At 38.2% G+C, this 20,356-nt stretch overlaps 1 protein-coding gene across 1 annotated transcript in view; it reads left to right on the plus strand.

The window, feature by feature from the left end:
• Best2 (bestrophin family protein) overlaps positions 1–20,356 on the plus strand; it is a 47,696-nt gene that overhangs the window by 23,929 nt on the left and 3,411 nt on the right. The window contains exons 3-8 of the mRNA XM_077404567.1: positions 1,193–1,364; positions 4,626–4,755; positions 16,697–16,935; positions 19,452–19,580; positions 19,693–19,800; positions 20,030–20,290. Of these exons, the coding sequence (XP_077260693.1) occupies positions 1,193–1,364; positions 4,626–4,755; positions 16,697–16,935; positions 19,452–19,580; positions 19,693–19,800; positions 20,030–20,290 (1,039 nt within the window). The remainder of the gene's footprint in view (positions 1–1,192; positions 1,365–4,625; positions 4,756–16,696; positions 16,936–19,451; positions 19,581–19,692; positions 19,801–20,029; positions 20,291–20,356) is intronic.

Consider the following 20,356-nt stretch of genomic DNA (forward strand, 5'->3'; position numbering starts at 1 on the left):
AAGTGTCAGAAGAAAGCGCAAGGATGTAAAAAGATTTCTCCTTTAAATTGCTTCGATTCGTCCGTGCTAAATTTAGAACTGTAGAGACGGTTTAAGGCGGGTTTAGGTCCCAGGGTAAAGAATGAAATAAGCGATTCAGCATGCATTATTACTGAACAGAGCTAAGCGGACTGCACGCGGTGCTTTGCAAGATTAATCATCCTTCATTGAGATTCCAAAATCCCTTTCGCACTCAGATTTATCTGACAAGCGGCGTCTTTTTTTAGACGAATGTAAAATACCTTTCGTGTCTCGATATATGTAAAATGCTTCTTACGATATATCGTAAGAAGTGTATTTTAAATTATCAGATTACTATATTGAGTGTGCCTTTTTGGAGAAAGTATTTGATACTGCTGCGTCGTTATTCGAATGACCACGTATAATATATCAATATCAGTTCTTTGTGGCCATGATATTGTACGTTCAGGTAACGGTAAGTCAATATTACCTCAAGAGTGCGAATACGGAGCCAGTTATTCGCGGAAATTCCAACATAAACCTACTTACTGAGACATCCTGGAATCGCGGCGTTAATCGGTCAAAATGGATGTGCAAAGTCGTAAACATAACCGTCTTCGGCTACTTTCATGCGTTGTGATTACGCTCTTCTTAAAATGACCCGTTGCGAGGCAATAACCGATATTGACGAGCGAAGAGAGGAAGGAATCACAGACTCGCCTCGAAGACGCTTTCGATAAAACAGATTTGCGCTTTCGCTTGCAGTTAGTCGCCAAAACAAAGTAGAAATCCGCATTTATCAACGCTGATCAGCATGTAAGAGGGATAGCCCTGTCTTCGGGTGCGCGCGAGTGACGGTATATCACCTCAACCTTGCTCCACTTTGAGCGCACGCGAGTTTGTACAGACAATTCTAACGTGTAATACACTTTAACAGTATTCAAAGTCACGCCAAAACATTTCGAATGGACTAGCCTTCTGCAATCCCTTAAAAAATATTTCCTTATTCATATTATTACTCTTATTCTTTTAATTTACCATATTTGTTAATTATATGACAGTATTCAATAATGTAAGGATATAATATGGTTAAAATGTATGTGCATAAAGAAATTTTGTTTTAACATGAAGCACGAAACAAAAGTTTGAGTAATTGATAAATTGTTTAAAATTTTTTTTATCTTTTCTGCAGAATTTTCGAAAAAATACGTTATTACTTCGGCAACTCCAGCGAATCCATACCTATGTCGTTCGTCCTGGGATTCTACGTAAGCCTTGTTGTGAAAAGATGGTGGGAGCAGTACAAGCTCTTGCCCTGGCCGGATAATCTGGCCCTCTTCATCAGCGCTGCCATTCCTGGAAACGTAAGTAGAACCTGTTCATCGCGCGCGAGAAAAGAATTCCTTTGTTGGTCTCAAATATGATTAAAAGTATGGTGGCAACAAAGCCTTCTTCTTGAAAGGATAAACGCTATTCTTATTCGTAAAAGTGCTGCGAGAAATGAAACCATTTCAGATGCAAAAAAGAAACTTTGAGCAATCTCTTTAGCGAAAATGATGTTTTTTTTCCTGCGAAGAAAGCGATTCGCGACAACGTTAATAGATGCAGCCTTGCTTCGAGTAGTCGCTCGTGTTACGTTCGGTCTCATTACGCTAATGAATTGCCGTGACACGTTTCGGTGTCGTTAACCTAAGTAGGTGCCAATCCAGTCATGCCACGCCCAGAAGCGAAAAAAATGTACGGGACGATGATCCTATAATTTCGCAGCCGGTGGCAATTTCGCTTTTTTTAATAGCTAATACGCAGGGAACGGATTATAATGTGTTATTTGCTAGGGCCTTGACATAAATAAATATCCCGTTCGTATTTATAATTAGTTTAGTTGTGATAAGCATGCTCGTTTAACGATAAAAGTTAATTTATTTTTCTTTAAATCCAAAAACGCATTTGCATAATTTAAGTATATAATTGCGTCTTTATTTTAGTACACTAAAATATATACATCATCCTCGATATTTTCAATATTTCAAGCAATCGTTGTTTTAATAAATTTTTTAAGAAAACTCTTTTCAATTACTTTCGTAAATTCTCTGAAGATGATTCTCCAGTCGTGAGACGGAGAGCTTTAATTTGGACAACGAAGGCGGTTCGGTGCAAGTTTCCACCTCTGGTCAATGACTCAGTGTCGGAGTGAAAGTGCAACGTACCATGGCGAAAAAGAAGGACGAACCTACGCGCGCGCGCGCGCGTGTCATGCACACTTATATACATATATACACACGTATATATTCTTCTTCTATACACTATACATTCGATCGACTTCTAATAAAATACATGTCCATTGGTCATCGAGTGCTAAACTCGTACTACACATAGTGGATGGCTTGCAGCCATCAATTGCTGCTGACGACGCGCGACGTTACATTAATAGAGCGAGAGTCGATCAATCGCTATACTAAACGATTTAATCGTTTCCATATGCAACCGCCCTCTTCGCCTCACACACTCAACTCCAGCACTAATTTCATATATTAAACCGCATGGAACGTGCGTCCAGAATGCAACGATTTTCGAGAAAGTTTTGAGAAAAAGCGGTTTGATTGCACGATGTCCCGCCATGCGTACAGTTATTTCTGCTGAAAATGTCAAATTATGGATCTTTAAATCCGAAGCTAGCTAAGGTGTCGCACTACACCGTGGAGCATGAAAGAACGTTGGATTTATTTCATGATTTTCTAACATTTTTTATTATACATTTATTATTGCATTGAGAAAGATATACTTGTGCTACCGCATGAACACTTCGCTACATTCCTTGTCTACCTTTTGACTGTCATTCCACCTTCGTGCGAGAAGCATTATCGCGTTTATGTACAACGGGCTTCTTCAGCCAATGATTCACGAATTCATTGTGGTCTCTCCTCAATTTGCAATGGTATGATAATGATCTCGACTTCAATAAATTTGCGCAACGCAAAATATCCAATTTATATTATAAGTAGTTAAGTAGTATATTATAAATAGAATTTAATACATTTGTTTTTATATAAAATAAAATATGTTGAAGTACATTTGCATCAAACATATAAAATTAAAATAATCTGCCGCGAATTATAATTTCAAACGATCAAATTTCCGTTAAACCAACTTTCGAACTGGGAACTTCAGTGAGATCAAAATTGCCTCAGGTGTGTTTTAGACGTATTAACGACATTTAAAATTACCGGTTGTTACGTTCTTTCGGGAATTTTCGATTCAAAGCGCAGCGTGCATGCAATTGCATGCGTACGGTGCAGTGAATCTCTAGGAACGACGGGTTCCGATGGAATTTTTGCACGTAGGTAGGGGACAAGGTCCTCAGCCACGGAACAAGCCCACGGTTATATGTATACATACGCCCGGTCATGTAATCGCGTAATACAGAGTGTCCGATTTGTGAATGAGCAGTGCTGCAGTAGTCAACACGGGGCTTCTGAGCTGCGCCTTTCATTGAAATCCAATTGTAATGCGAAACGACGATCGGCGTTCGGACTGCTACCTTTCCCCACGAGGAGGGTCGTTCGCAAAGCTGCCAAACTGGGCATTTTTACATGCGTGACGGGTAAGTTGCAGAATTCCGAGGAAGGAGTCTGTCTCGTTTTTCGTACGTGCAAATGGAAGATGATAAGGCCATAGAAAAGATAACGGTGGTCTCCGAACGTCGAAAGACGATTCAGAAAATGCGGAAAGAGAAAGGAATCGCTTTAAGAATGAAGGATTGTTACCATTTCCCTTTTTTTTTAAATATTTTTCAACGCGGTGTTGTAACTGCCATGCAATCAATAAAGCTTGACGTAATTTCTTATGACAGCTCTACGTGCCTGAGAAGGTTTATAGCTCATCGTCGCTGGTGAGCGAAGAATGCAAGGAACCTCCGCGCTCCGTGGAGGCGATGTTAATTAATGTGTGATGTATAAGGTATCGACAGTCATGAAGGAAAGATATCTTAGTAATATAAACTAACTCCGACTTATCTTTTGCAATTTATAAATTAAGATCTCAAATATTTCCAATCTTTAACCAATTTTCCTTCAAAGTTGTGACAGTTTGAGCATACGGAAAAACTGAATGTCGACATCGTCGATTATTTCCGATTCAATTGATATTCCTCCAAGCGATTGCGGCCGTTAGTGGATTGCAAAACGCGGTTACAAAAGTGCGCGTCAATGTCCAAGAAATAAAAGAAAATAGCAGGCGTCATCGAGTTTTTCTCCGACTAATATTAGAACAGTTTAAAACGGTAGCAGTGGCCAGGAAGAAGCTCGTAACGTCGGGCCAAGAGAACAAGGGGAAAGTATGTGCGAGACGTGGAAACGTGTCTGGCATTTGTTAAAACGAATTTTGAAGTCGGCACCGTTCAACCGATACTGATTTATTGCAAATTCAGGTTTTTATTAAGGTGGTGACTTTAAACAGCAGATCGAATGGTTTTTAAATTTATTAGCGCCAGTTAAAATCTATTGCGCGAGCTAGCAGTTAAAATTAGTAAAAAAAAATTAATGCATTAAAAGAATTAACGCGCTCATCTTAAATTTACTAAAATAACATTAAAATATAATTCACGTATGACTGTTTGTCTGTTTCAGGACGAACGGGGGCGATTGATGAGACGCAACATCGTGAGGTATGCCGTGCTCGCGTACGTCATTACGCTGCAAAGGATTTCGCTCCGCGTTAAGAGGCGTTTCCCGACTCTTCAGCATATGGTGGATGTAGGTCAGTAAGTTACATTTTCGAAATTTAGGTAATACTAGCATGCAAAATGCGATACAGACGATATCTTGAACTTTCTAATCGTAACGTGATATTGGTAATCGAAGCATGCGGAAATTGAACTTGATTTCGCAAAAATATTCTTGAAAGCGTTTATTGCTGTGATCGTGCTTAATTTACGAAGGCAGAACACAAGATCAAATTAATATATATTTGTCATTCCGATATTTCATTTCATCAACGAAATCGTCCCGACGAAACATTCGTCCTTCCTAAATAGGATTATAATAACAGATTCTCAAAATAGCTCATCAAAACTAATTGTAATTGGAAAGATTTCTAATGTGTAATCATCGTGAATTATTAGTCTCTCGATGAGGGACATTGTGCTTAGCCATCAGCAATGCTCAGCTAGCTAGACCTTGACTTCCACGGATCGTTACGATCAAGTGCCACTTTTTATGATCGCTAATATTGCCCATGTCTTCAGTAAACATTCAATGATCATTCAAGTCTTTTTACATGATATTTTCTCCACAAAATTTGTTAATCTCCAAAAATTAACCGACTGTTGATGTAATTTTTTCTATGGTCATTTTCAGTTTGTACAAATATCTATACACACCTAACAGATCTTTTTATTTATAGATATATAATATTTTTAAAAGATCTTGAAATATTTTCCATAATTATTCTAATAATACTCTCATGCAATATTACTGTTAGTGTAATCAATGTCATTGTTGGTATTGTCTTCCTGCTTACGATTGCTGGAGAGCTATAATAACCACCGCACGGCCAAAGATACCTTCAATAATTACGATACCGACAATAGTACTGTTGTTCAAATTTTTTTAATTCGTTCGATGTCCAGCCATTCTTTCAATCGACGAATGCAACGAATGAAAATAATGTCCTACCTGCATTGAGCAGAAGTCACTTTCCTCTTTGTGCTGGAGCTCAGTGCGAGGCACTCTTATCACATTACGCGCCACCTTTCCATTAGTCGGCGCGTATCGGCGGACAAAACCGCGTTCACCGCATCGTCTATAAACATATAATATAATGTAGCTGCGCCGCGTGTGCCATGACTGCCATGACGGTGCAAGGACAGTCTGGTAATTCTGACTTTTTTCGCCGCTCTTCGAATGCGACTCTGCGCCAGCAATCGTATAAGCGATATCGTGACCATTGAACGTTCGACAACTATATGACACTTCTGTCGCGCGTTAGACGTCGCGCGAAATAATGGATGGCGGCGGAACAAAGCCGTATGTTTCAGCAGTTAGCGCATTAAGCGGTACTCAACGGCGCAACGTTGAACAACCGCACACCTATTATCCGTTGCAAACGGACGATAATTCACGTTCAGCTTTGTCTTATCGATATGTCAATTTACAGATAACTATCGGATTTGACAACCGATGCATAACGTAGACATGAATATGATTAATGAGACAGAAATTAAAATCTGAAATATCTTTAATGAAAAGTAACTCGACATTATATATATACTACGGGCTGCTTTTATTTATTAATTCGCATTTATCAGTTGAATTAATCTGTTTAAATAAGCAACTCGCCTCCTTTGATAGTGTAAATATTAAATTTCTACAAAAATAAACAAAAATTGTTAACTTTATCGCTAGAAGTGTAATAAATCTGGTAAACAAATAGGGCAAAACAAATAATACAATATTATATTCAAGCGAGATTCTCTTTCAAGTTATCAATCTTCATTATCCGGACGTAAGATTTATCCTCTCGATTGTTACGTTATCTTTGCTACTTCCTGTAATTATATCGTCTACAAAGAAGTTTGCACATTTATGTTCAGTTTCTTACTATCCGACTGTCAGAGCGGATGTTACTCCAGAAATAGCTCGCATTTCTCCAACAAGGATCTCGCGAATGCTCCATGAACATGAGAATACCATTCATCCTTAGATCGGGGAATAAGTGGTGGAATCTATACGATAAGAACCCGCTCTCCCATGGAAATTACTTCGCGAAAGAAACGTTCCGGCGCGACGTAGCTTTGCTCTCAGAAGAACAAACAGGATCTAAATAAGAGGAATCTTTACTATCGTGGAAACAAAATCTATCCGACGACATGCTCTCTGCGCGACAGTCTCATTAATAATGTATGTGTGAAAAATGCATTGCATTTCTATAAATAAAGCGATGCCAGCTTTTTTGGATTTTACTGGAAAACAGTCTTTCGTATAATGAGATAATCACTAAATGATGAAATTGAAGGAATGTCAACGGAATGCTGATATAATTTTTACGGCATGCGCATTAAAAATGTAACGATTCCCACGTTGTGCAAGCAGGACATTACAATCGTTGTTGCCTTTGAAGAAAGAATGAGGAAGTACGCGCAAAAGGTGTTCGCACATTATAAATTTTGTAAAAATTCGATAAAGTACAAAAAGAAGACATTTTCTACAAGCTACTCATACTGAGTTGATACAAATAGATCATTTAACATGTGTATTAATATGATAATTTGAGTTGATGAGAGAGAAAATGGAAATGATAGATCATATAATAGAGCTATGCTTATTACATTCAAATTTGCAATAAATACGCAAATTATTTAAAATATGTATTCTCAGCGAAGGTCAAAATCTTTAATGCATAACACGCATGATAAAAGATCATTCAGAAATAGATGTAAATGGAAGAAAAGAATGATATCGTGTTTCCTCTTTGAAATACAACTTCAAGACAATCTATATATGACAAAGTTATGAGCAAAAAATTGCTGACGCAAATGTGTACATTATATGTATGCAATTACGTACATGTATCAAACTCCAAACAAACATTATGTTTTTGATAGGAAGTATATCATATATCGTAAAAATAGATATCGCATTCAAGATTAGAAGACAACGGTTTTAGTAGAAGCATATAATACGAAAAAGATTTTAACTATTGGTTTTTATTTTATAGTGTCTTTAATTAAAATGTGACGTACTTGAAGCTGCATAATACGCGAATGTAATATCCACTATGACAAAGTCACGGATAATAAATTTCGCAGACTTGACCGCGCGCTCATATAGATATCATCTTCAAGAAAACATGTGTGTAGGTATATGCGTGTGTGCAAATACAAAATTGCAACGGACGTCATTCGAAACGATTTCATGCATGCGCGTGTCCGACGTGTGGTCGTTGACATCGATGAAGTATTGCGAAAGACACGGAATAAATTTGCCGCTATGACTCGTGTCAGCATTTACGTATTTATTTGTCAAGGAGTCACGTAAAGCTCGAACTTATATCCCAGTAACAACAATACGAACTTTATCTCGTATTTTTCCAACGACAATAAAATCAAATAATTCCGAATGAAAGAAACGTCTTATTCTCGACTTAACTTTCAAATTTGACAGCTACAAATGGCTTCATGAATTGAAAATCTTTGTATTTATATTTTAAACGAACGTTTCGCAAATGCACTCAATAACGAGACGAACCTCGGCGCCGAAGATCCCTGAAAGAGCAGAAAGTCGTTCTGTCGCGTGTTTATGATCGCGCGGACGATCGCAAGTGAGATTATACAGTGCGACGAAAAGAAATCTCGAAACTCGAGTCTTGAAAGTCGAAATTATCCGCGTGTGTGTACCCAATTCCCCCGGCGAATTACGATCTGGAAATCGTCAGGCGCCGCGACGGCGGTCGCGCTCGTCTATATTCTGTCGGCCGCGACTGCCTCTCGCGCGCCGCGCCGCGCCGACAGGCAATTTTCACGTGCGTCCGGGTAATTTTCAACGAGCACGGCGTGAGACCGCTTAGAAACGCGGAGCGCCGGCGCCAGTTCCTCGTCCTTTTCCTTTTCCTTCTCGTCAACTCTTTGTTTTGTGGCCGCGTCGCTGGAGCAAGCGCACCGCGCCGGCATCTCGCCGCTTCTATTCCCCGGAGCCGAGCCGAGGCAGACGTTGGCGCGGGCTTCTTCATGCCTCTGCCTCATACTCCTCATCCTGTTCTCGTTCTTGCGTGCCGCTTCTTCCTCCTGGTGGATACAGAAATAATCCGATGCGATTGCGGCCGATCCGATGCGCTAATGCCGTGCGTTGCTCGATAATCATCGGTCACGTCTTCGCGATTTCCTCGAGAGGAGTTTCTTGGTCTTCGTACGGCGCCCTTGCTTCTCTCTTTTCCGCAGACCTCCTTGCAATCATCCATTGATTTTCACCGTTAACGCACCGGTACGCTTTTCCCTCTGGCTCCGCCACAGATATCACTTAATCGTTTCAATCTCGTTCTGTTTCAAGACCATGATCCGTCGGTTTATTGCGTATTCTAAATGCACTTGCTATCAGATTAATGGCTCTCAGATAGAATTACATTCTTTCACGATATGCCCGGCGTCCATCAATCCATTGCGAGGCAAGCAACTTATTAGCTTCGTTCAGCGCGATCGTCGTGTTGTTCTGTCAGAAGATGATACCCAGGCGAGCGATTGTGGAAGTTATCTTGGGATCTGAAAGATTCCTCGCAGCTATATCGGGACTAGATGTTAAATATAGCCGGCGTAATGAGAGCCATAATCTAGCTGCGACTGCAGGTGGTAATCGGCTAGACTCTCCGGTATCACGCTGGCGATACGTGAGCTGCCGTCTCGCCTTCTTCGGCAGCTCCACCAGTTGTGAAGGCTTCAGGAATCACACTGCTAGCCGTCATCATCATCATCATCATCATCATCATTATCTTCAACATCGTCGTCATATCATCATCATCATCATTATCATCATCATCATCATCATCATCATCATCATCATCATCATCATCGGTGGCATCCTCAAGTCCACATCAGCGAGAGCAGAGCAAGAAACTTGAGAATGCGTTTCTTCGTTTTTTTTTCTTCTTCTTTCTTTTCTTTTTCCATCCTTCGTATAAACTCACTGAATGACCGTAATACGCCAATGTGTGCGCAACACGCGCTACCTATATTTAGCACAAATTATTGTCCCAGGTAGAATTTCTCCGCGATTATGCCAAACGATCTCGGCGGCGCGGGCACGATCCGCAAGAAAATAATTACGCCCGGATATAGCAGCTTCGAGAGCACGCGCTCCATCGGATCGGTAGATAAGATTAGATTGTCCAGTAGCCGTGGGTTTCAAAGGAATTTCACAGAAGTCAAGGCGAGAGACGGGGGAAATCTATGGTATTAATTAATCCCGCGATAAGACTTTTATGCGCGTGACACAATAGGCGTTTTCTCACTAGCGGATATCGTCAACGGCAATTGGGCTTTCAAAAAGGAAACAATCGAATTCTTGCAATTAACGTGTCGCAGATAACGGATTCCTTCGCGATTTATTCGTGGAACTCTCCAACATTCTCGAGTCCCTCGAGGAACAGTTATAGAGCGCGTCTGGGTCACGCGAACGTGTCACTAGCCTCAAAAGAGCGGAAAAACCGTGAACTTTATCTGAACATAACGTTACGTAGATATCGGCCTTGGGGAAGGTCGGACCTTGACCATGTTCGCCTAAATGAAGGAAACGAGAGAACGAGGAGAAACGCGCGCTGGACTCCCGGAATATAAGATTTCTTAATCATTTGACGTCTTTATGAGTGTTCATGTGCACGCGCGCATGTATATGTCGCGTATTTATGAATCTGCTGCGTGACATATAAGCGATGCATTCCTATTTAACACAAAAATGTTTCTTCTATTTTTTTTATTTATAACCGTCAGGTGGTTGTTCGGTGTATAAGCTTTGTTCGATAGACATCCACGTTTTACCGAGTTTAAAATTAATCCTTGTGCATACGCTTTACAGTTAATTTCAGTTTCTATTCAGTGTCGTTGCATCCAGCTAAATAATTAAAGATGCGAATCAGTGTTCATTCGCATTCTTAAATCATTGGCATCGGTACATCACATTTGATTAACGTGCTTTGCACAGAAGATCCGTTTTCCACGGTACAGAATAATTAGGAATGCGAGTCACCTTGGTCACGGATCTATAGAATTTAAACTGATTTAAATAGAGTCTTTCTATTCTGAAAGTGAGATTGGAACATTTACATGCGTTACCTGTCAGAGATAATTACTATTAAATAATCTTTTACGAGAAAACAAATTTTGTGCAAAAATTTATTTAAATTGTTTGTGCTTAATCTCTTCTATAAAATTGCTCTAACATTGCTCAGTCATTGAAATATTGAATTCAACTTCTTTGTTATAATGCAACTTTTTTAATTAGTTATAAAATCGACGTAAACTTTCATGCCATATGAAAATAATTATAAGCGAGATAGCCTTTCAAATACCTTTTTCCAAGCATCTGTTTATCATTGACGTATACCACTGTGTGTTTTTGCCTAACGATTCACATTTACGATTCACATAATTATTCTATCTCAGAAAGTGTGAGTAATGATCGAGTTTTACGATCGGCTTGGCCATGCAAAATCCCATAAATTTCTCCTGCGATGCGGGGATAGGAGATTCACGCTTGGCAACGGAAGCGCTTTGTCGCTCAGATGATAGTGAAATCCGTTAATGGCCGCGTCATGTGTTGTGCGATTTGCGGGGATCGACGACGCACGTGAACGCATAATGCACGCGCGTCTCGACTCGGAGCACGGACATGATCGATTTTCTCTTTGGCAGACGCGGTCTATTGACATCCAGCGCGCATCCGTCGCAACGCACGCGCCGAGTGGCTCCGAAGTTGCTCGCCTCTAATTACGCGAGAATATTTCCTAATCAGTGCATTTTCACTGGCGCCAAGACTGCGACTTGAGCTCGGCTACCACCTTCCACATATGCATGCACGGTATCGTCGGTGTAACAGAAAGTACTATTATTCACGTGCAAGAGGTTTATTATTACGCGCAAGAGATTTCAAGAAACTAATTGTATCTTCTGGAAAAATTTTAATCATTATCGGTCAAACCCTTTTTCTCTTATTTTATTGTTTCTTATAATAAAAATTGTAGATCTGAGCAGATTTATTCTTTGATATATATCTAAGAAAAGATCTGATATATATACCTAAGAATACCTAATAAGATCTGAATAGAATGAAATTTAATTATAACTAAAAAGACATGGAAACATTTTCTTTTCAATTAATAATTATTGTTTTGATCGTATATTTTGATCATATATATTCTTTCTTTTGATATCTTTTTTACAGACACACAATTATTTAAAACAATTGTTCCCTTTAGGTAGTGCATTATGAATAATATGTATTAAAATATTATTTTATAGAGCACGCGTGACAATTCTTTTTCAATTCAGAGTATTAATAATATAGCAGGAATATTCTGAAAAGCGCAGATTTCTTATCATTGCCTTTAGTTAGCCTGCAAAAGAAAGCCCGGGACAACAGCCGGATATTACTATATCAATTCGAATGTACCAATGTCGACGTCCCACGACACTTTTACGCGATACATCCGCATTCACACCGGCTCCCGCGTTGTAGACTATGCTTAAAGAGTTACGGACCGGACAGCAGACTGGTTTTCTCCGAAGGATTCTGCTTTTCAGCGTCGTCGGCAAGGATATGAAGAACGAGTGGAACCGAGAGAACTCGGTTTATTTTTTATTTCTATCGCGACCTTGCCAGCGGAGCAAGGATCCCCGCGTTTGTTGACCCCTACCGCGTATCCTTCTCCCTGGGTGCTCGTACTTCATCTCGCTCATCCACGTATGTAGCCAATGGTCCCGAGAGGTAAACATCCTGCCAGGAATGAAGGGAACCACTTCTTCATCGCCAAAGTCGTTTTATTTGATGAGACTTGCAAAACTTGACTGCGCTTGGGTACAATTTTCTGGAGTTTTATCCGCACCGCCGTATAATCGCTTTTGAAAAATAAATCTTTCGTCTCGTTCTGAAGGCGCGGTTCTATGTTGTAATTTTTGCCTCAGCATTCCCTGTTCACTATGTTCCTAAGTCGATAGAAACTATTTTTTAGAAGATATTTTGTGAATCGTTTGAGAAAGATAATACAGTATTTATATTATTTATATCTAATTTTTATTTCATCATTAAATCTATTACACATTTTTAGATATTTAAATATAAGAATTATTACTTTTTCATTCTTATTTTCCCCTTACTCTCTATTTCTATTTTTCCTATGCTTTAAAAAATTATATAGATATCTATATGATCTATATCTATATTTAGAATTCAAGAAAAAAGTATCTTAATATTTTTTTTGCGCATTGAGGCATCGGAGTACTTTAATTTTATGTTCTACAATTCTACAACATCATCTATCTATTTATATCGGTCAAAGCGTAAATGATGCGAAGAAAGCAAGCTACTACTACTAATCCATATTTAATGATTGGATTCAAACTCATTACACGCGCATTGAGTTTTATACCATAAACGCTCTACCGATGTTCACCGATACGATGATTATGATTTACGAGCTACAGTTTAATGTAAACAACTACGGGGTCGGAAAACTACGTATGGTCAGGCGCTTTCCTAATGAGCGCTGATTTGCTTCTATTAACAGATACTAACGGCATTAAATAATTCTTGTCTCTTCTCCTAGAGACAATAGTAGCGGTTCTATGTCATCAGACACGCGGCGCGTTCCGCTTCGAGCGGTAAATTTTACACCAACGCGCGAATTGAGCGGATGTTATCTCATAAATTTGTGCGATCTGTTAAAACCCGTGAAAGTGAATATAAATCACCTTTATGGGCGCTTTCGAAATTTTTTTAGGCGCATGGCGCCACGCATTTTTTCGGAAAATTGTAAACCGAAGTGTAACATACATATGAAAGCATAAATATATATATAGGATTTTTTTAAATTATTTCAAACAATGTGTTGCAATTTGCTAAATTATTTTAATTATTTAATCTTGTTTTAAATGTTATGTTAAATGCTTAAATACTGATAATATTCGTTTCGACATATTTGGTCTTCACTGCCAGTAATGTGTCGCAGCACGCGAATGAGTCACTCGTTGAATTATCGGCCGTTACTTTCAGTCGCAGCCTGCGAATTCTCAAGCTCATTGTGCACGATATCATGTGCACTGTGTGACATCGATATCAAGGCCGCATGATGAATGGGGCGAGCTGATCGCAAATCAATGTGATCGATCACTCAAAAATGCAATGATTTCAGTTCAAACATTCGGCGATGTTTACTAATATTCGTTAAAAGTGCACAAGACATATGTGTTTGATTAAAAATCCGGTTACAATAGAACATTTAATTGCTTCCATTTTGCATTTGTTGCATTAATTGTCCCAAATATTATGTTTATATGAATCATAATTATATTTATATGGAAAACGAGAGTTACTTACGTCTATTTTACAGAAGTTAGAATTATATTGCTTCTGTAGATTCGTGAATCAAGTATATGTAAAAAAATAGGATAACACGTGGTTCCTCAAAACGGTACATAAAATGATACACTATATACAAATACATGTCTAACAATAAGAAAAAAAGAACGGGATAACGTGCGATCCTTAAAACGGTATGTCAAAGAAACGATGCTGAAACATGCATGCTAAGCATGTAGTACGAGCATATATACATACGTGCTATGCATATAAGACCACATCTCTCGTAGAAGAGATGAATGGAAGGATAAAATCTACCGTAAATAAAAAAGATTTTAATGCCGCGTGTTTAAGGCGTATAAATCACGTAAAGCGCGCTAAATTGAATGCCCCGGTTGCCTCTATGTCAGTTTTTGCTATTAAGGTGTGTACCTGATTCAACTACGCCCGCTGAATAAAAGAGCGTGCGTGCGCCGTCATTAGTAATCTACCCGTTTCCACCGTAGTGTCTTTCATCTCGCAGACCGTTTCTTCGATCAACGACTTGTCGGAGTGACGCCGCGAGTTATTTCGATAGCTGCCCGTAGCAAGGCTGCCTCATTTTTTTTTCGGCCATCGCCCCAGCTTAGTTACGGATGTACGCTCGTGCGAACGCGACCCTTTCTGCTCTAACAATAAAAAGATACCTCCGAGAAAAATTACGATGTTCCCGTTACTCGATCGGGCACCAATCGAGCCAGTAGTTGCTCTTTGCGGTCACCGTGACTTTTAAGATACTTTTTGTCTCGACTATATAGTCTCGCTCCCGGACAGAAGACCAATCTACCTGTTTGATCGTAGATCCACTGTATTTATAGGATGTGCAATGACAGGAGACTTAGATCATTGCAATAAGAAAGTTTTTATTATTGCGTGATGGATACGCTTTCTTAATTCTGAGTTACATGGATTTTAGCAAAAAAAAATAAATCTTTGAAAAATAGACAATCAAATTCAATTATGAAAGTATTAGTTCATCAATATGAAAAGTAGTAAATGCAAGTAACGAATATTTTATTACTATTTTCAAATATCTTAAGTTATATATATGCACATCCGATGTATTAATGCTTAAATAATTATAAACAGGCATATAAATAATCTGTTCCACTGACTTTCACTAGGAAGATGTCACTTGGCAATTTTTATAAAAGATTCCTCGTTAAGATTTGGCGCGGAAGAAATTGGACATGCCATATAATATCGTACAATCTCGGTTTAGATAATTTCCGCACATCACGATCTCTCGATTTTTTTTCAAAAGAAACGCAAATCTGCACATGAAAGTCGTTACGTTATTGGTTTCATACCAATCTAATATCGGTTAATGTGATTTATTAGTTAACCAAATGCTCGTCTTTCCAATCTCTCTCGCCTTCATCGTGCTATCGCATCGTCCAATGTTTACGACAGACTCATGTCACCAGTTATGAATGCTTACGCAATTGTTATTCTGTCAGATAATAAATATTTGATCTTTTTTGTGCAGTTCTTTTTAATCGTTTATAACAATGCTTTTTACTGAAGAGAGATATTGAGCGTCTTCTTTCATGGCGTAGAAATACGCTTTTTTTAAACACATTATTATAGGTTCATTCATAACATAAATTTATGTCTAATAAATATACGGGTTATATGTAACTACGTTCTTTTTGATGCTTAAATTTATATAAAATTAGAGTAATACAAATTAATCACAATGCATAAAATAAAACTGATTTATATGAAAGTAATATACAATTTGCTAAAATGAGATGTGATATTTGACATTAAGAAAGTGTATTTGAATAAAATATGGCAACGTATAGCAAAATTTTAATACTGTTCGTGTTGTATAATATTATCGTTAATCAGAAAACAAAACATAGAACTTTTGCCCGACTAAAGCCTGATCTACAATGTGCTCTTTGCTTTCTGTTTTTTGCTCTTAACCTGTTTGCGACTATCCCGTATTTTGCAATTGCGTCGCGTAACGCGATGTTTTTTGTTCTCTGTCGCCTAAGATAAAAATTGACGAACTTCAGAAGAGACAAGAAACATCACGTTACGCGACGGAATTGCAAAATACGAGATAGTCGCAAAGAGGTTAAGAGCAAAAAACAGAAAGCAAAGAGCACATTGTAGATCAACCTTAACGAGTTCATTTCGATTTCGAGGAAACTATTACGCAGACAATGGACATGTTTTGCACTAGTAGTTTACACAGTTTCACGTATACGCACCCACAAGCCTACAACCTAGCTCAAACGAATATATGACTATTCTATATAGAACTTGCGCACGCGAAAGTCGGCGAAAGATGCTGATTGCTTGATAAATTCGTTGCCGATTAACGAACCGTGCTGATGGATTTGTTAATTAACGCAAGATCGCGGATCATTGCGAGGCGCAGGTTGGCTGACTTACTGCCCTGTGATATCGATCGCGATTCACAATATATGCAATGTACAAGCACCCGTATCTCGTCGAGGAAATTTTTCAAGCGTCTCACGCGGGGAAAGTTCTGTGTAATTACACAGTTGGGACATCCGGAAATGTTTTTCGCTTAAGTCGGGCAAGCAACGAAACAACTCGTGCTTAATCTCGTCGATTTTCTTTAGGTCTGATGATGGAATCGGAGAAGAAAATCTTTGAGATGATGAACAAGAAGGCGGCCATGTCTAAGTATTGGATGCCGTTGGTTTGGGCGACCAATATCATTAACAGGGCGAGAAAAGAAGCCCTGATTACAAGCGATCAAGTGGTGCAAGTCCTCCTTGTCGAGCTCAGCGACATCCGTAAGAGGCTTGGTGCATTGATTGGTTACGATACTGTCTGTGTTCCTCTAGTCTACACTCAGGTGAGTATTCTCACGTGAAATCGAAAAGCGTTCTGATCTAATGCGTCGTCAGTTTCTTTAAAGTTTGCAACAGTTTATAAACGTTTAAATCCGTCGGCGTGCAAATCCTGATAATTACAAGAATAACGAAATTGTAACATATTATTTTATTCATTCTTTTTTCACATGCAAAAAAAAAGAGAGACAATGTTACTTTGTACGTTTTTTTTTGTTCATTCCTTCTCACGTTGGCGCCGTGGAAAAATTACATGTCGATAGTATCGCTCGTCATTGGCAGATGTCGAATATGTTACGTGAATGTCTTCATCGTTCTTTACTGATCGTGTCATCATCGTGCTTTAAAGCGCCAGGAGTATGACGCATTATTATGTAATTCTTCGGCAACTGTATCCAATACATTATTTACACTTTACTTGCAATATGTGATATCAAACTGACAATGAGACAATAGATGAATAGAAAAGTCTGTCGCTGTCCGCTGCTAAATATTGACTATAAATATTCCCAATGTTATTTGATGCAATTTGCCTCTTAAAGCAATAATATTAAGTATCCTTTATTCGGTATAATATTAATTATATGCATAAATAATTATTAATAATACAGAAGTTTTATCGCTAAAATTGTTTATCTTACAAAACATGAGTTGTTATTGCACTTATTGATATAACAGTGCACGCCAAACCATTGACGTTAACTGCACAGCAATTAATAACTTTTTTTTTATTGTGTACATACACCTTGTAAACCTTCTTTCCTATTTAGGATTTAATACATTTAAGTACATGAGACAGTAAAGTGAAACTTCTTCCCGAAAGAGATGTATTTCGTATTTGCAATTAGCGAAGATGTATGCGTTGTGCAATTGTAATTGCTCATCAACCAGCTTCCTTAATTATCTGCTGTTAAAACTGTTTTCAAGAAATTAAAGACTGCGTCATTTCGCAAATCTGGGCGAACGTGATGCGATGAGAGAAGCTCCGCTCAAATCTTTGTGTTATAGAACGTATTTCGCATTACTCTCGCAAATTTCTAAACTCTTTTTTTATTCATTTGTTTTATCATTATATTAGTAATGTAATTGTGCTCATTAAATATATTGTTAAAATCTAAATACATATTTAATCACATAATAGGTATATATTTAAATACACTTTACTATATGTAATGAAATAAATAAAAATATATTTGATTTATTAAAGAATGACAATCAACGTTTAATGTTTAAGAACATCCAAGCTTGTTATTAATTTGAGAAAAGCCAGCAAAGCAACGATGAATTATATGTATGGTATTTTTTTTACGTATAAATCACGTATAAATATCTTTCAAGACGATAGTGCGATTCGACGTACTCCGTGAAATCGCAAGAAGATTACGCGTAACGACCGTAGAATATTCACCGCGTAATGATACATCCGTCGAAGATTAATACCCGTTTTGGATACTCGCTGTTATTACATTCGCCTGCATTTACACTACAAACGTTTTTGCCTATCCTTGTAACGCTACCTCGCAACGATATATCATGTGTGTGTATCATGATGAAAATGTTTAACCCAAATCTGACGTAGAGTATATCCGCATTTTCCATATATAATATATGATAAATAATATTTATTATTGCTTTTTATACTACATTTTTTTTTAGTGTATATGAATATAAATAATATAAAATATAAAGAAAAGTTTTATCACTAAAGGATGCATTTTTTAAAATAACTTGTTTGATGCGGTTAAAATCTGACTTTGAAGGAGTATGTAATTATAGTATATTATTTTAATACAAGCTATTAGTACTTGTGCTTATAAGGGAACATATAGTTATTATAAACATATATTATGTACCGCAATATATATATATTACAGTAAGTTTAATTAAAAGGAATATTCCTTTGGCAGCTTATAGCTTTAACCGATGGATGCAGCGCGGATAATGAAACGTGCCTGAAACACGAAGAATAAATACGATACATGTTGCATGGTCAAGGTCGACAAGAGAGTTGAACAGTATAATTATTCTGAAATACGTCACGCCTTCGCGAATGATTTCGCGTTACATCCAAGAGAAATCTCTTCAATCCAAAGTTCCGAAATGTTCAAAGTCCACACGCAAGACACTATCTATTGTCTCTTATATGCACAAGTCACGCTATATTTTTGCATGAACCGTTTCCTGATAACCTTCAGTGAGAAAGGCGGCGCTCGCGAGACGACCTTGATATTCATTCATTAAAACCTGTTTGCTTGTACTTACACGATACAGAAAAAGAAGCGACAAGACGAAGTCTAACAAAGTTCGAGACTTCCGGTGTAATTCGCTACCACGACATTGCTTCACGTCTAAAGCAACCGCTCTTTAAACGAAATAAATTATACTACACGCTAATCTTTCGTATCGTGACGAATGCGAGAATGCGAGTTTCTTCCTAAAAATTTATACTCGCGCCACGTTTTTTTTTTTATTACGATAGTATAATAAGAACTTTGTCACGAAGCTCTCGATATATTTTCAGGTGGTAACACTATCGCTATACGCCTACTTTTTCTCGGCCTTACTCGGCAGACAATTCGTCGAACGTTCCAATGGCACCGGAAAGTATGAGGATCCGGACATGTATTTCCCGTTTTTCACAGCGCTGCAGGTGATTAAGATGAACGATACTATCTCTAAAGGCTGACTGCGGAATGCCGCGTAGGAGTTTTCCTGCATAATGTTTAAGACTTTTTATAAAACTGACGTATATATTCTTGCAGTTTTGTTTTTACATCGGATGGCTAAAAGTCGCCGAGGTGCTGATTAATCCGTTCGGCGAGGATGACGACGACATCGAGCTGAATTGGTTGATAGACAGACATATCAAGGTACGTGAGAATAAGAAAAATGATTATAAAAAAATTATAGTTTTAAAAGATCCACAAAACGTTGTTATTTTTAAATCGTTTTCTTTTTACACAAAGAAAAGTGATGGATATTTGAGCAAAATATTTGCGCATGGAGATATGTTTTTTGCTATATGCCTCAAATCTTTTCTTCAATCCTATGTTAATGTATTTTTTGCTTATCATATCATCGCGCGTTACCGTATAACAGGCAGGTTACATGATCGTCGATGAGATGCACGAGGAACATCCGGAACTCTTGAAAGATCAATACTGGGACGAAGTTGTGCCCAAGGACTTGCCGTACACAGTCGCCAGCGAGCAGTATCGAAAAGAGGAGCCGAAAGGCTCTGCGGAGCATTACAAAGTAAAAGATAGCGACGCTCTTTACGCAAACGTGATGCTGGGCACACAGATTCACAGTCACGGTCAACATCGTAAAACTCATCAAGATGATATGTACGCCGATTACGTAAGTGAATGGTTTTTATAAGCTCGATATAGGTAACGGAATAAATTTATATAAATTTTAACTTAT

The sequence above is a fragment of the Temnothorax americanus genome, unplaced genomic scaffold, assembly GCF_048541705.1.
Source record: "Temnothorax americanus isolate GAGA-0224 unplaced genomic scaffold, ASM4854170v1 Scaffold19, whole genome shotgun sequence".
NCBI lineage: Eukaryota > Metazoa > Arthropoda > Insecta > Hymenoptera > Formicidae > Temnothorax > Temnothorax americanus.